This window comes from Cotesia glomerata, linkage group LG1 (assembly GCF_020080835.1).
Source record: "Cotesia glomerata isolate CgM1 linkage group LG1, MPM_Cglom_v2.3, whole genome shotgun sequence".
NCBI classification, from domain to species: domain Eukaryota; kingdom Metazoa; phylum Arthropoda; class Insecta; order Hymenoptera; family Braconidae; genus Cotesia; species Cotesia glomerata.
In genome coordinates, this window is record NC_058158.1 from 8,629,577 (window position 1) to 8,645,337 (window position 15,761).

Genomic DNA, 15,761 nt, shown 5'->3' on the forward strand with positions numbered 1-15,761 from the left:
TTTTCATCAGCTCTCGACTTTTTGAGGTCCTAGAAAGCTTCCCTGACTATTCCCGCGATGGTGTCTGTATGTATGTATGTATGTATGTATGCATTTATGTGTGTGTGTTTGTGTGTGTGTGTGTGTGTGTGTGTGTGTGTGTGTGTAAACCTCTTATAACTTTTGAACGACTTGACCGATTTGATCGCAGTTGGCGTCAGTCGAAAGGTCTTCGCCAAACTTAGATTTCCTGTAAGTTGGAACCGATTCGGACCGATAGATTTTGAGAAATTTAGAGAAATCTAAAAAAAAATAGGAAAAAAAATTTTTTCAAAAGTGGCTTTTTTGAGATAACTTTTAAACGGCTTTACCGATCGATTCCAAAAACTAATCAGCTCTCAACCTTGAAAAACCACGTCGATCGCCGCCAATCCGGTCAAAATCGGTTGATTCGTTCGAGAAATATCGTGAACGAAAGAAAACCGAAAAATGTGTTTTTTCGGAGTTACTTCGAAATTTCTAGTTTGACCAATTGAAACTTAGAAATTCTTTATGAGGCTTAAAAAACTGCGTAGAATGCCGCCAACTGCGTAAAAATCGGTTCATTCATTCAAAAGTTGTTGCGGTTTGAAAATTCAAAAAATAGTGTTCGATGAAACTTCTATCAGACTTTTGAGCTCAAAGAGCTCAAAAACATCATAAATGCAATTTTAAGCGCTTAGGTATGAAATGAGCGGGAAGTTGCAGGGATGGCCTTCAGGGTCAACCGTTTTCCTAATTTTTATTATAGCATTGTTAGTTCACGGAATCAAGATATTTTGCATAATATTGTCAAGATAATTGAATGGAGATTAATTCCATACTTTTAAAAAATTTATTAAGTGCATTAGAAACGAAAAAAAAACATCAAAATAGTTTAAAAAATTTTCCTGTCCGTCATGTATGAAACCCTGAAAACGGTAACTTGCGAAAAAATCCATTGATTGAATAAAATTTTTTTTTTTTAACTCCTCAAAAGAATTGTAGGTCACCGAATGCGAATGGCTGGGTATTTCAGAGTAGTTTATTTGCAATTAATAAAAAAAAAACAAAAATTAGGATGACGGTTGACCCTAAAGGCCATTCTTGCAACTTCCCCCCGCATGGAAAAATATATATGCGAAAAATATATGCAAATATATATTTTCACATATATTTTTTTTGCGCTAAATATATGCCCGCATATATGTTCACATATATGCGTAGATATATGTTCACATATATGCGTGCATATAAATGTCTAGAGATAAACAGAAAAAAATTTAACTTGAATTAAGAAAATAATTTTGAAAAATTTAACTTTATTGATTTGAGTAAAAAAATTTTCAAACTTAGAAATTTTTTTTTTCAGTGTATGTTTACATATATGTAAGCATGTATATCTGCATATATGTCAGCATCTATGAGAAAAATATATGTTGACATATTTTTTTTTTGCGTAAATATATACGGCATATATATTATATATGCGACATATATTTTTGACATATATATTTCTCCATGCGGGCCGCTCATTTTGTACTTAAGCGCTAGAAACTACACATTACGTTTATGTGCTCTTCGAACTCAAAAATACGATTTTTGTGTCAATTTGAGCTCTTCGATCTCAAAACTCTAATAGCAGTTTGATAAAACACAATTTTTTGAATTTTCAAACGGCAATAACTTTTAAATGAATGAACCGATTTTCACGCGGTTGGCGGCATTTGACGCAGTTTTTAAAGCTCCATATAAAACTTTCAAGTTTAAATCGATCGAGCCAGGAATTTCGATCTAATTCCGAAACTTTTTTCGGTTTTCTTTCGACAATGATAACTCACGAACGAATCAACCGATTTTGACCGGGCTTGCGGTGATCGACGTGGTTTTTTGATCTTAAGAGCTGATTAGATTTTGGAAGTGATCGTTGAAGCCATTTCAAAAAAATTTTTTTGTAGTTTTTTTGAGATTTCTCAAAACCTACTGGTTTGAATCGGCCCATAAAGTTATAAGAGGGTCACATACATACATACATACATACATACATACACACACACACATACATACATACACTAAATATCAATAATAAATAAATAATAGTTTAAAAAAACTAAAAAACACGCTTTTTATCAAAAACTAAACTTAAAAATAGAAAATAAATATTAATAAATATAAATTAATAATAGTGTAAATAAGAAAAAAATGTTTTATTGTAAAAAAAGCGTGGGGTGCATGGTGTCAATAGTTATAAATATTTCATTGACAGATATGAGAAGGATTACCATTTCAATAATATCTTAAAAAGCACCCTATGCTTTTTTTTTAAATAAAACATTTTTTTCTTATTTACACTATTATTAATTTATATTTATTAAAATTTATTTTCTATTTTTTAGTTTAGTTTACGATAAAAAGCGTGTTTTTTAGTTTTTTACTATTATTTATTTTTTACTTCTTAGTTTGGTTTATTTATAAAAGTGTTTTTTATTTTTTTCAAAATACTATTTATTTTTTTAAATTAAAATTCTATTTGGTATTTGTTAATATTAGATAAATCGGTTAAAGATAATGATTGGAAATTAAAATTTAAATCAATTCCTGTTTTATCGGCTATTGATACAATTAATATAAATTAACAAAAATCTTATTTTGCAAATTGAAAAATGGAATAATCTTATCAAATTAGTGTATTGTCATCGGTCCTCAATAAATCTACAAAGTTTAAACATGCCTCTCAAAAATTATACAATTCTACTCGTCAAAAAAAATAACATTCCAACAATAACTTCAAAAGAGGTTTTTGGATATGAAATCGAATAATATTAGATTCTAAAAAGTTAACATAAGCTCATTTAACTAAATTATTAAACACGATCTTAATTTATTATCTACACTGATAGAAAAACAATCTTGATTCAAGAAACTTTTTTCCTTCAAAACTTGAACTCTTGAAACTAGATATAGATATATTTCTTTCAAGAATTTTTGTCTCTTGGTTTAAGATAGGCGATAACATTGATTCAAGATGTTACCGACTTGTGTTAAGAATGGCTTTTTTTTTTTTGAGTCAATTAATTAATTTACTTATTTCCAAGAAATAATTTTTATTTGGTATAACAATTAAAGACTATTTAGTTTTTGAAATATACTTTGATAAATTATTTTAAGTTTTTTAAACGATAATGTTATTTTGATTGAAAAACTTAAATGTATCGATTGAAGATAATATAGCTCTTAAGCCAAGAAAATCTAAATCAAGACAAGAAATTCTTAAAGCAAAATAATCATTTGTCTTCCAAAATAAATTCTTAGATCAAGAAAATATCTCTTGAGTCAACATAAATTTTCTATCAATGTATGTTTATAGCCTTAAAACTAAAGGTTTAAAAATAATAAATAAAATGTATAACTATAAAATATTATTTTTTGTTAATTTTATTATTTATTTGGCACTGGGCGAAATTTCAAAGATATAATTATTAGATATAATTAATTATTCGATTAGCAGTTTTGTTGACTGGTACGAGTCACTGGTACGTATGAGAGACCGTGTCTAGCCAATGTATTACGGATTTGGTTTTCTACTTGGGATCCTGGGTATTGGTCTCTGGTCTTGATCCAAAGGGAGGTGGTGCTAATAATAAAAAAATTATTTGCCAAACATTAGTAATTAGCATGGAAAAATAACTGATTTTTTTTTTTGGCCATATACTTACTAGGTGGATCCTTGGTTGAGACATTGGTAGTAGATGACGTAGCTATCGTAGTCGGTGTCGAGGACGGCGTGGTTTAATGAGACGGATCCAACATTTGGTACTTCAAATGAAATGGTGTATTGGTTGTCATTGTAGAATTTGATGTCAGACACAATTTGTGACCAACCACCGATGCTAAACCATAAAATTTTTGTTAGGAAAATCTTTGAATGAATATAGTATAAATCGCGTTATTGATACCATAAGGGCGTATCCCGAAAAAAATACCCTTGAAAAGGCATAAGGGCGTATAAAATTTTTTTTTCCGGGAATCGACGTAGTTATGTCTGAAACGGGCAGAAATGCAAAAAAAAAACCCGGGTGCCATAAGGGCGTATAATAAGCTGATACGCCCTTATGGTATTTGTAACGCGAAATAATAAATTATGTAAAGCAGTCTTCATACAATGGAGAGTAGGCAGATTGGACTAATTTTGATTGACCATTTGAGGGTTGGTTCCAGTTGTCGTATCCACATCTTTGTCCGTTCAAGGGATTATTGCTGCTACGTCCCCAATCGTACCATTTTCCTACCATCTAAAGAAACAAATGATTCTTTAGAGTAAAATTTACTTGCAATAAACTATTTTTAATGGAACTTATTAATTATAATGAATAAATTAACAACCAGAAAATGAAAAACTTACTTGGTTAGCGTTGATACGGCTGGCTCTGAACGACGGACAAGAACCATTTTCCATAGTTTGAGCATAAGCTCCAGCAATGGCACAGAAAGCGATCAAATAGTACAACATTTTGTATAGTAATTGAGTGATTTCTTGGTAAGAAATTCTTATCAAGTGATTTAATAATGCCGATTGGAGCCTTTTTATACTTAGTTTCTACGAGATACCAGCTTTAAAAAGTTATTTAATAATACATATTTTTTTGATGTTTATTCATGCGTTAATAAAAAGTCAAATAATTAAAGAAATTATTGATCAATACCCGTCTTTCTAAAATTGAAAAAAAAAATATCAATATTGTATTATGGCTATTGTAATAATTTCCATTCAAGTTTTATTTTTATTTCTTATCGACATTTGTTTCAATACTTCTTCAATTTAACGGCTGATTCTCGGATTGCGCAACATTATATGCATATCAATGCCAAAAAAATTATTATTCTTTAGAGACCCATAAAAAAACTATAAGGGGACAAGCCGAGTAAAAATTCCTATAGAAAATGTCTAAATCATATCCAAAAATATCTAAATTTATAAAACGGTACGCCATAGTTGAAAAAAATAAAAACCATTTTTCTTGCTTAAAAAATCGGATTTCCTAACAAGTTCTAACTGAATTATTGAAAATTATACTTTTATTTTTATATATATTTTATTCAAATTAATTAATTACATTGAAGTAATGAAAAAAAATTTATTTACTTACAATAAAATAGTATGTTTGTTGAAAATTAATAAAAATATATTTTTACTTATAATAATTCTTGGTATGCATTTGAAAAATTATGAAAAATACAATCGTTTTAATTAAAGATCATATTTGATAGAATATTATATTTTTTTAATCAAATAATTTATAAACAACTTGAGAGTGGCTTTTAGTTCTTTTTAGAATTTAATTTTCGATTTCGTATAAAAAAAAATTCCTCTTATAAATTATTTTTAGACAATACTATTATTTTAATATTATCGTAATTTACATAAAATACAATTTATCTAATTAATTATTATTTAAATTAAATCATTTGAAATTTTTTTTTATTTTTATATTTACATCCACAAAACTAACTTAACACTGAAAAAAATAATCGGTAGAGGCAACCGATTAAAATCGGTAGAGGCAACCGATTAAAATCGGTAGAGGTTACCGATTAAAATCGGTAGAGGTTACCGATTTCTTTTCGGTAGCAGCTACCGATTTCTAATCGGTAATCTCTACCGATTTTAATCGGTTGCCTCCACCGAAAAATCGGTAGCCTCTACCGAAAAAAAGTCCTTATTATTATCCTGATAAGCAGCCTGGAGTTTGTCATGGTGCTCCACCTGATAAAAGTCCTTATTATTATCCTGATGAGCAACCTGAAGTTTGTCCTTTTTAATTTTTTAATAGAAATCCTCATTATTATCCTGACAAGCAGCCTGGAGTTTGTCCTAGTACTATACCTGATAAAAGTTCGTCTTGTTATCCTGATGAGCAGCCTGGAGTTTGTCCTGGTACTCCACCTGATAAAAGTCCTTATTATTATCCTAATGAGCAGTCTGGAATTTGTCCGCTCAATCGTAAACATCAAATCAATTTATTGTCTCCATTGTCAATTTATTTAATTACTTTCTAGAATTTTAAAATTATTTTTGTAACTAAAAAATTAATTCTATTTTGAAGGTTACATTCGTTTAAATTCTTTGAAATTATAATTATTTAAAAAAGTAAAAAAAAACAAAAGTAAAGCTTGAAGTTGGAAGTCGCAACGCAGCCAAATTTATTATTTATTCTTTTGCTTTTTTTTTAAATGCTAAATCTCGTATCTGATTGGTCAACTAAAATTTTTAATATCTCCGAAACCACTCAAAATTTTCAATCACGACTCAGGAGTTTTCTGCTCAAAATTGTCTCCTCTATCGGAATATTTTCGCTGTAAAGGTAATTCTTAATCACCGTGTACAATATATATAAATATATGAAAAATTGATGTGGGTACTCAAATTAAAGGTCTCGATAAGTGTAACACCAGGATAAGCTTATATCGTTAACAATATCATTAGTGGACAAAATACAACGTCATTTCTTAATTATTGACATTTTTTAAAATATAAACTCATCCTGATGTTACTCTCATTGAGAAGTGTCGTTTGAGTACGCACACGACTTTTACATACATTTTATATATATGATATTTTTCATATTTGTAAAATATATAAAGTACATGAAAAATTCGTGTGGATATTCAAATGGAAGATCTCGATAAGTGTAACACCAGGACAAGCTTACATCGTTAAAAATATTATTAGTGGACAAAATACAACGTCATTTCCTAATTATTGACATTTCTTAAGATAATAAGCTCATCTTGATGTTACGCTCATCGAGACCTTTCATTTGAGTACGTTTTGGACAAAATGTTTATCATCGAAAATTTCATCAATCAATATTTTTACAAATTTTAATTAATAATATCTAACCGTTCTCATGATGGTAATCGTTGCCAAAGTGGTTGCAATAGCAACAAAAAGCGACATCAATGAAAACGTTACACCAATTTATAAATAAAGGATTGCCTGCCACATGAAAATTATGTTACTACCACATGAAAATTATGTTACTACCACATGAAAATCATGTTGACATGTCATTTATACTTTAGTTATAAGCCCCAAAAACGATTTCTTCGGTAAATATAAATCGGTAGCCTCTACCGATTATTTTTTTCAGTGAATAAGCTTTATTAGTAAATATATCTTTCTATTATAAATTTGTTCTCAAAATCTAGTTAATTTAATGCTTAAAATTAAAAAGGTCATAGGATAAAAATTCTCGAGAGATTTATTTATTTCAAATTTATTTTAAGCTTGCACATATCGCCAGTACAATAATTAAAATAATTTTTAATCGTCGCTGAAACAATCAGCGCAACCAGCTCGTTTTTCTTTGGTCAACTGTACCATTGGAAGACCACGTTTCTTAAGTGCATTTTTAACTATCGCCTCAAGACCATTTACTGAATCTAGACTTCGAACTTTGACATAAACCGTAGGTATGCTGAAAATGGATATTAATCAGATTTGGAACCTTAATAAAATTATTTAAGCTTAACCATGCTTAATTGATACAAATATTTTTTCATCTGTCAACTTATTATCCCTTTCTAAATTGTTGACAACTCCACACAACATAATAATTGTCGTAATCGTTTTCGAGCATGTAATAGGTCATATTTGTGATAATTCCCAAAACCGGCAAATGAAGATCGATGGTTATTTTATTTTGATCAAATCTTGCTATACCACCAAGTACGGAATTACCTCCTACTCTGGGTCACACAATAGAATCGAATAAAATTATAAACAATGATAAAGAAAAAAGTGACGTAAAGATAGTAAAAATATTTTTTTTGCCCTCCGGGCGGAAAGTGACAACTTTCGTCCCGCTGCGCTAAACTAAGTTGCCGCTTTCCGCCTTCGTCGGACAAAAAAATAGTATACACTCCACGGGAAGTAAATAAGAAAGCCTCAGATCACATGTTTGTTGACCTCGGCTTCGCCTCGGCCAACAATTACATGTGATCTGAGACATTTCTTACTTTACTTCCCTAGGTGTGTAATATACTATTAAATTACATTGAAGAAGCTGCGGAAAAAATCAATTTTACATCGCCGTTGGCGTCGGGTGCGGAAAACGATAATTTTCCGCAACTCTCAGTCTCGTCCTTAGCGTTAGTACTACGTTCCCATTCCTCCCAATCGCCAACCAACTGAACAAATTATATCGCCGTAAAATTTCATTTTATTGTGACAAAATTTACCATTAAATAAAAATATTTTCAAGAACAATACTTACTCGAGTTACGTCAACGTCTTTAGGAGTTATAGTAGGACACATCCCACATTTTGGCTTGATGGAAGAAGCTCCTCCTATTATTACCAAAGTTATAAAAAGCCCCCATATTTTGATCTTTAATAGAAAATTTTGGATAGCTGATAACTTTCTGCCTTTTATATGCCTTTGTTCTCCCAATTTTTTTCTTTTTGGCATATAATTTTTCAAGGTTTATAAAATTTTTTCACTTGGAAAAATATAAAATTTTCTTGAAATAATAAAAAACAAATTGTGTAATTTTTTAAGAAGTCAAAATTACGAAATACTTTTTCCTGTTTTTTTAAGTTATCGATAAAAATTATTACGAAATGTGGAAAAAAAAAAATAAAATCAAAACAAACAATTTTTTACAAATGATGAATTTATTAAAATTTTTTCAATAGTGGCACATTTTTTCTTAAATATCAATTAAAACTATTTTTTGACAGTTTTATTAACTAAAATTACAAAAAGTATGACTCTAAAAATAATCATACAGCTTAAACCAAGATTCAGATGACAATTTATTTAAAAAAAGGGTTTAATTATTGAAATATCCAAATAGTTATTTGTAATTACATGATTACAATATTTGAAAAAATCAAATAAAATTACGCTTGAGCATTCTCGACTGTCTTCAATTACAGATTATTTATACAAAGTTACAATCGAGTATCAGTCGCCAATGGCTAAATACGTACATCGTACATACAAGTATTTTTAAAATTATTTATCCCATAAATATTTTCAATAATTACAATTAAAAATTTTCGTAAACCATAATAATAACTCAATAAATTAATTTAAATTTATTAAAAGAATTAAATTAAATAAAAATTTTCTTGTTCAATAAAATAAATACTTTTAAGAACACTTGCATTGCGAAATTTTACCATCTAATCACATTTTAAATTTCACAACAGCACATTATCGTTCTTACATTATTCCCAACAGTTAAAAAATCTAAATATACATTATATTAAATATAAATTAAATTACATTCATCATATCAATGTTAAATATAAATATCAATGGCAATTGCCGATTGCATCTCAAGCACCACTTGAACATTCACATACAAAATTTTATAAAAAAATTTTTAGAATAATAATTTAGTAAAATTTATTATTTTCAATTATTTAAAATTTCACAAAAATCACAACTATTGCTAAATAAAAGGCAAGAAAAACTATCTCAATAATTGAGGTAATGAGAGGAGTCTGAAATAAAGTAATTAATAATTAATTATTTAAAATAAAATAACAATTACGAACCCCACAAAATTTCTCACTTGAGACTTTTGACTAGGGTTTTTTTTTAAATTACAAAAAAAAGTGGAAACGCTGCCGCGACAAGTTGGCTAATTATTATTATTTTTGTTTAATTTTATTATTATTTATAAGCCTCTTCGTCACAGAAGCGTTTCTACAAAAAACAAGACGCACACACTCTTGACTTGTATGCATCTTGTCGGTGATCATCAGCGTCGATCAATTATTAATAATCCCACAGTATCGAATCCTTAGTAATCTATACATATATAGTAGGAGGATATAAACCGTGAGCTAGTCACGACGTAACTCTGATCTACCGTGCGAAAGGGTAGACCGAACATCATTTCTCACTATATTAAAGCATAATAAGAAGGACGCCTTCAATCTGGCATTATCGAGAAAACTTAATCTCGTGTTTCTCTGTAATAATAAAACCGTAAGTAGGAAAATTGACCGTTATTAATGAATTTTTTTTTCCTTTAACTTTACTTTATTATTCATAAGAATCATTAATGATGAATTATAAAAAAAAAAAAATAAAATAAAAGTAAACTAGCAATTGAGACATGTTACTGTTAAAATGAAAAAGGTCATATTGTCAAGGGTGAGAGGGAAAAAATCTTACAATCTATATTTATATATTTATAATTATTTAATATTACAAGTTGAGGCAGTTGAGTTGGCAAGAGCGAAGAAAATAATAATCAGTCGTGTTCGTTATTGCCTATATGAATACGGCATTTAAACTTCCCTTTATCATATTATTACCCTATAAAACGCTGCACAGAGAAAAAAGATGTCTTGATCAAAAGATTTCTCAATAAAAATAAATTTTTAAATAATTATGGTAGTACGAACACCAAGGCAACTTTTGATAAAAGGCTTGATATTTTTTTTAATATCGACGTTCTCATTAGCAAATTGTCTAACTCCATTTTAGAGAATCTTCTATTTGTACGAAAAAAACAATTAGTTTAAAATTTATTATCACTTTAAAAAACCATTTAATATCATTAATATCTAATAGAGATATAATATTTTGGTTTGAATCATTCAAATAATTTATAATTGGATTATTTACTACATCAAAATGTTAGAAAATCACCCTCTAAAAAATAGACAAATTGCTAATTAGACCGTCGATATGAAGTTTAAATATGTCTAAATATATTCCGAAAATTTGAAAGAGATTCCCGGATTATTTAAATAAATAATTAACTTTGTTGAGCAATTTAACATTGGTCTTATGGAGTAACCTCCAAACTTTGATACATTTCCGTATTTTTCTCGTAAAATTGTCAGTGAATATTTTTAAAAAATTTGTCGATCAAAGTAAATATATTAGTGATAAATTTAATTCAAAAAAATCTACACTTGCCCGACTAATTGAAGTGTATTAATTAAAAGAAAAATAAATGCCGCCATTATCCAATGTTAAATGTATATCTATATATTGAGAAAAATGACATGGTTACAAAATTTCTAATAAACTAATCCTGTACGAAAGATTTTTTAAAAATTTAATTATTTAATTTTTTAAAGAAATTTCTCATTCAAGAGCCTTTTTTCTGTGTAATGCGATTATTAAAGTTTCTTTTAATTAAAGAGCAAGAAATTTCATCAACGCGTCGTAAATTAGCCTAGGATTTATGGTTCCATCAGCAGTGTAACGAACACCCCGTAAAGAACCATCATCATGGCTAACAACCCCGTATTCTCCGACGATAAATCCGTCGGGCGTACGCTCCTCGACGCGGTACTTGCGATAATTTCTTCCCTCGACCACGTACCCAACTTTGTTGTGCCCGTCTTCAGAAGCGTCGACTGCACCCGAGTTTGGCGCTTCTGTGACCCCTTGAGGACCGTGAACATTTCCATTGCTGCCAACACTCACAGCCTCATCTACCTCGTAGTTCTCTTCTTCGGGTTCATGGTTAATCGGCTGCCCATCCAGCCCGTAAATTTTGCTGGGCTCACTGTAAACCTTAGCGGGCTCACTGTAAACCTTAGCAGGCTCGCTGTAAACCCTAGCCGGCTTGGAGTAAATTTTCGCAGGCTCTCCGTAGACTTTTTCGGGCTCCCCATAAACTTTCGCAGGCTCGCTGTAAATTTTCGAGGGCTCACTGTAAATTTTCGAAGGCTCACTGTAAATTTTTGAAGGCTCACTGTAAATTTTTGAAGGCTCACTGTAGACTTTTTCGGGCTCACCGTAGACTTTTGCCGGCTCACTGTAGATTTTGACAGGTTCTCCGTAAATCCGCGAGGGTTTTCGGTAAATTTTTGAAGGTTGGGGATAGACCTTGGGCGGCTGATTGAACAAAGAGCTGTCGTAGTGCCTGCCCGCTTTGCGAGCCTGCAGGTGAGCGACATCTTGGACCTCGTGGATTTCCGAGTTCTCGTCGGGCAGCTCGTAACTCTGCTCGACAGGCTCTGAGCTAGTGGCCATCTCAAGAGAATCTTTGTGCTCTTGCGATTTCGGGAAGCTTGACGAGGTTGAAAATGGCACTGAGTGTGTGATCGTCGATTCTGGTGTCACAGATGACCTTGCTCGCCAACTGGTTCGCGGAAGGCCTTCGTCCACTGAAAACTCGCTGCGGTTTGACTCCGATACAATATTGGTGAGCTCCTCGGTGACTAATTTAGCAGGAATCGGAGTCGACGTCTTAACAGTTGACGTTTTTACGGGTGTCGGAATAGTTGACGTGGTCCAGGTTGAAGTTTCGGTAGTAATCATCGAGCCCGATTTAGCGGTACCGGTTCCAATACCGGTTGCTGCTAAATTGCTACTTGCGGCGAAAGAAGACCCGCTAATTGGCGGCCTTGTTATCATTGTCAGCTGCTCGTTGTCGTAGTGCTCAACTCTTACTTTGTAAGGTGTCGCCTCGACTGTGGACGTGACACTAACCCCGATAACTTTTCTGCTGATGCTTTTAGGCTTGGTTGTGTTTCCGTTGATCCGTTTGTCGCTTAAAGGGTTATGCGTTACCGACATAAGAGGTTTCAAACGGACTATGTCTTCTGTTCCCAAATCGTCAGATAAATGCGTGTGCTCTCGATTAGGGGGCTCCAAAGACTTGTGGCTAACTGGGTAAAGTTTCGCGCCGATTTCCCGGTGACTCGGTCGCGATGTCGTTGGCCTTGGACTGGAGGGCGCACGTGATATCCGGTAAATTGATGCCTCGCTGTGTCGGGATTCAGCTACTGCATTGTCCTGGATCGAGTGCTGGTTGCGTCTGAAACCTCGACGTCGTGGTGTTGGTGCCATTGCACCGTTTATAAATACACTTAAAAATTCAGTTCCCGCTGAAACGTCGTTACGTTTTACTGGTGCTGCGTTTACCTGCTTCCATACGAATGCTGCATCGAGCAGTACCTGAAAACATAAATTGAAATTTTTTATAATTAGTTATTATGAATAATCATCAACACGGAAAAAAGTAAACTGTAAAATTCACTCGGATTCCGGGTAATTTTTATAGTTTAAAACAGTACAGCGGACATCGGGGTGGCACAAATGTAAATATCTCAAAACTTAATGTAGAAAGTGTAAGAGCCACAATTTATAATTTAATATCGAAAATGTGATTAGTAGCTGTCACTATAAGGTAAAAGCCCCAATAGATGATCACTCCATGTATTTGTATACCTATATTTGTGAATATAGATATACAGATACATGGAGTGATCATATACTGGTACGTGATCATCTATTGGGGCTTTTACCTTAGTAAATAACGACTCTCTCATCTTAAAAAATTACAGTTTCAAATAGTAAAAATTCCCGTTTCAATATTTAGTCTATACTATGAGGAGAAGGGGAAAGTCTCACACTCGGAAAATTTACCATTTGAAACAGTAAAAATTCTACTCTTAAAATATATATTTTACCAGTCTAAGCAAATCAATAATTATAGTTTGATTTTTAGCGTTGCGTTTAAAATTTACCATTATTACTTTGTAAATATTGACGTTGCTTGTATAGAAATTTAGTAATTGTAGTTTATATTTTTTACATATCATGCGATCATTTTTTAGGTACGAAATGATAAATATCAAAGTCAAAATTCTTAATTATTATATTTTAACATTTTCGAGTTTCACATAACGAATATTACTTTTTGAAATAGTATTTTCTTCCATGTAAATAATAAATTATAGCATTTAAATGATAAATATTATAAAGTGATTGTTAAAATCACGATTTTAATGTTTGAAATGGTAATTTTTTCCAGATCATTACTTATTATAAATCGACTATTATTTATTACAGTTAACTTTTTTCCGTGTATATAATTAGGAAAATAAAGGAAATTATTGTTGAAAAAGATATGACTTAAAAAAATAAATACTTTTTTTATTAAATTATTGGAACAATTTTAAAAAATTTGTTATTTTTATAAATTATTTATTTATTTCGTCATATTTTTGAATAAATTTTCCATAATGAATTTGGTGATTACAATCTTGTTTTCAATTATAAATCATTGTAAATCATTGAACCAAAGATCTTTTGTTAATAATTTGTAATCCTCAACCGTTATTTAGTGACGACAGGTTGCCAGTTAATTATTCCATTTTATTCTGCAAACAAGCAGATCAGTCATTTTAGATTATCAAGATGACAGCAATAAAATTTTATTAATGTCATAAATTATTGGATACTATTGAGTGATCTAATTAAATGTAAATGTTAATTTAATATTTGTATCTATACAAGCAATGAAAGGTAAAATGGGGTGTTAAAAATAGACCTTGGTTGTAGAAAAAATAAATTGGCATGGAGCTTGTGTTATAAAAAAATAACAAATAAAATTGACTATAAAGCTTGTTCACGAGTTACCTGCAGTCACTTGGCTGCATACCCCGTAAATCATGCGTAGTGAACGAGCAAAATCCGTGACACTGATATAGATGGAAGACTAACTGTTTTTTTCAGCTTTCAATAACAATTGCGTATTCTTTTTGTATGAGTAAAGATATAAGTTGCTCGAATTTAATTTAAAACTGTCAGAGATGCTATTGCTGTAAATTACGATGGACGTTTGTGTGTGAAATATAAAAATAAGTTACTGTGAATTTATCAGCAGACAAAGTACAATAAAATTTTTTAGAGGAAAAAAGTGAATTTTACATTGACATTTTATTTGATAAAATTTTTTGAGATGGTGAAAAAATTTTTAGACAAAATTTATTTTTTAAATAATAATTTTCAATTTTTATCACCTTAGATAAAATTTTACAAGTTTTTAAATCGTAAATTTTTGCTTCCAAGAAAGGAAGTATAAAATTTTTTTACAATCAACTAAAAAAGCCAAATTAAGTTGCCGTGAATTTTATTACTGGCTTGTAATCATCCTATAAAAATATGTATAACTATACAGTCTAGAGCTAGACTGTATTAGAAAAATTTTAAATTGTAGTCAGATTCAAATAAGATGCAAAATAATTAGATTCCCGCATTTAACGGTGACATTTATTAGATAAATTTTTTCTTGACAAATTGTAACGCATTTTTCGAGTGTAATTATTTGAAAACGTGAATAAAGACGTAAACGTCGTTACAAAAAAGAATAACCGGATTTATACGTCAGTGTCTCAACAAATCCCATCACTTTTTTTTCTGAGAATGAGTTCATTACATTATAAAAAAGAGTTGACTCACTTCTATAATTGCAACGATCTAAATACATTATTTCTGCACATCAGATACGATCAAAATATTACAATAAAAAATAAATTAAAATTTATAAAATTTTTTAACCAAAAATTTTAATTATAAAAAATCTAATTTACCATTAAAAAGTGCCGACTTGTTCCTAATTGCGATCATTTAGGAGAATTATCACTCAATCAATCTTTTAGAGAAAAAAATCTTGCATATTTTAATTAAATATTAGCTTGAAAAAGCGATAAATTATATATAAATACCGTTAAAAATTTAATAAAGGGATAGTGAGCGATATGCATCTAAGTCACGATAATATCCTTCCATATACATATATGCATAATTATATTTTTTCCAACTTGGCTCATCTCGCAGACTATAACCACAATAAAGTGTGACATTTGCACATAGTTAAGTCGAACTTACCACCTCAGGGACATCCGATCTCTTCGCTTTCGACCCGCATGCAACTCAAGATATCAACTCACCTGACCTTGATTCCCTGTCTCTGTCTTATTTATATTTCCCGTA

The 15,761-nt window shown here is 30.6% G+C and overlaps 4 protein-coding genes across 5 annotated transcripts in view; 1 reads left to right on the plus strand and 3 right to left on the minus strand.

Annotated features, from left to right (window-relative positions):
* The window catches only part of LOC123269113 (protein-L-isoaspartate(D-aspartate) O-methyltransferase-like), a 111,692-nt gene that overhangs the window by 6,377 nt on the left and 89,554 nt on the right, over positions 1 to 15,761 (plus strand). The window lies entirely within an intron of this gene.
* Positions 3,417 to 4,560, minus strand: LOC123269134. The gene is made up of 4 exons (XM_044734697.1): positions 4,400 to 4,560; positions 4,159 to 4,289; positions 3,714 to 3,887; positions 3,417 to 3,631 (listed from the first exon to the last, which is right to left on the minus strand). Exons 1-4 carry the CDS (start codon positions 4,505 to 4,507, stop codon positions 3,499 to 3,501), a joined length of 546 nt encoding a protein of 181 aa, XP_044590632.1. The 5' UTR covers positions 4,508 to 4,560; the 3' UTR covers positions 3,417 to 3,498.
* On the minus strand, positions 7,258 to 8,453 carry LOC123269131. The gene is made up of 4 exons (XM_044734681.1): positions 8,274 to 8,453; positions 8,054 to 8,187; positions 7,573 to 7,746; positions 7,258 to 7,475 (listed from the first exon to the last, which is right to left on the minus strand). The coding sequence occupies exons 1-4, from the start codon at positions 8,313 to 8,315 to the stop codon at positions 7,322 to 7,324; spliced, it is 504 nt and encodes a 167-aa protein (XP_044590616.1). The 5' UTR covers positions 8,316 to 8,453; the 3' UTR covers positions 7,258 to 7,321.
* Positions 11,098 to 15,761, minus strand: part of LOC123269034 — a 48,369-nt gene continuing 43,705 nt past the window's right edge. For both annotated transcript variants that reach the window (XM_044734536.1, XM_044734543.1), the window contains exon 2: positions 11,098 to 12,938. In XM_044734536.1, coding sequence (XP_044590471.1) covers positions 11,166 to 12,938 — 1,773 coding nt within the window. In that variant the 3' untranslated portion in view covers positions 11,098 to 11,165. The remainder of the gene's footprint in view (positions 12,939 to 15,761) is intronic.

What these genes read in the sequence shown, in the direction of transcription:
- LOC123269134 (XM_044734697.1), bottom strand. Translation starts at nt 4,507, where the DNA reads ATGTTGTACTATTTGATCGCTTTCTGTGCCATTGCTGGAGCTTATGCT. An exon ending in GCCGTATCAACGCTAACCAA is followed by an intron (nt 4,290 to 4,399) that starts GTAAGTTTTTCA and finishes TTGTTTCTTTAG; the next exon opens with ATGGTAGGAAAATGGTACGA. An exon ending in CTCAACCAAGGATCCACCTA is followed by an intron (nt 3,632 to 3,713) that starts GTAAGTATATGG and finishes TTTTATTATTAG; the next exon opens with CACCACCTCCCTTTGGATCA.
- LOC123269131 (XM_044734681.1), bottom strand. Translation starts at nt 8,315, where the DNA reads ATGTGTCCTACTATAACTCCTAAAGACGTTGACGTAACTCGA. An exon ending in TTTTCCGCAGCTTCTTCAAT is followed by an intron (nt 7,747 to 8,053) that starts GTAATTTAATAG and finishes TGTGTGACCCAG; the next exon opens with AGTAGGAGGTAATTCCGTAC. An exon ending in CAACAATTTAGAAAGGGATA is followed by an intron (nt 7,476 to 7,572) that starts ATAAGTTGACAG and finishes ATCCATTTTCAG; the next exon opens with CATACCTACGGTTTATGTCA.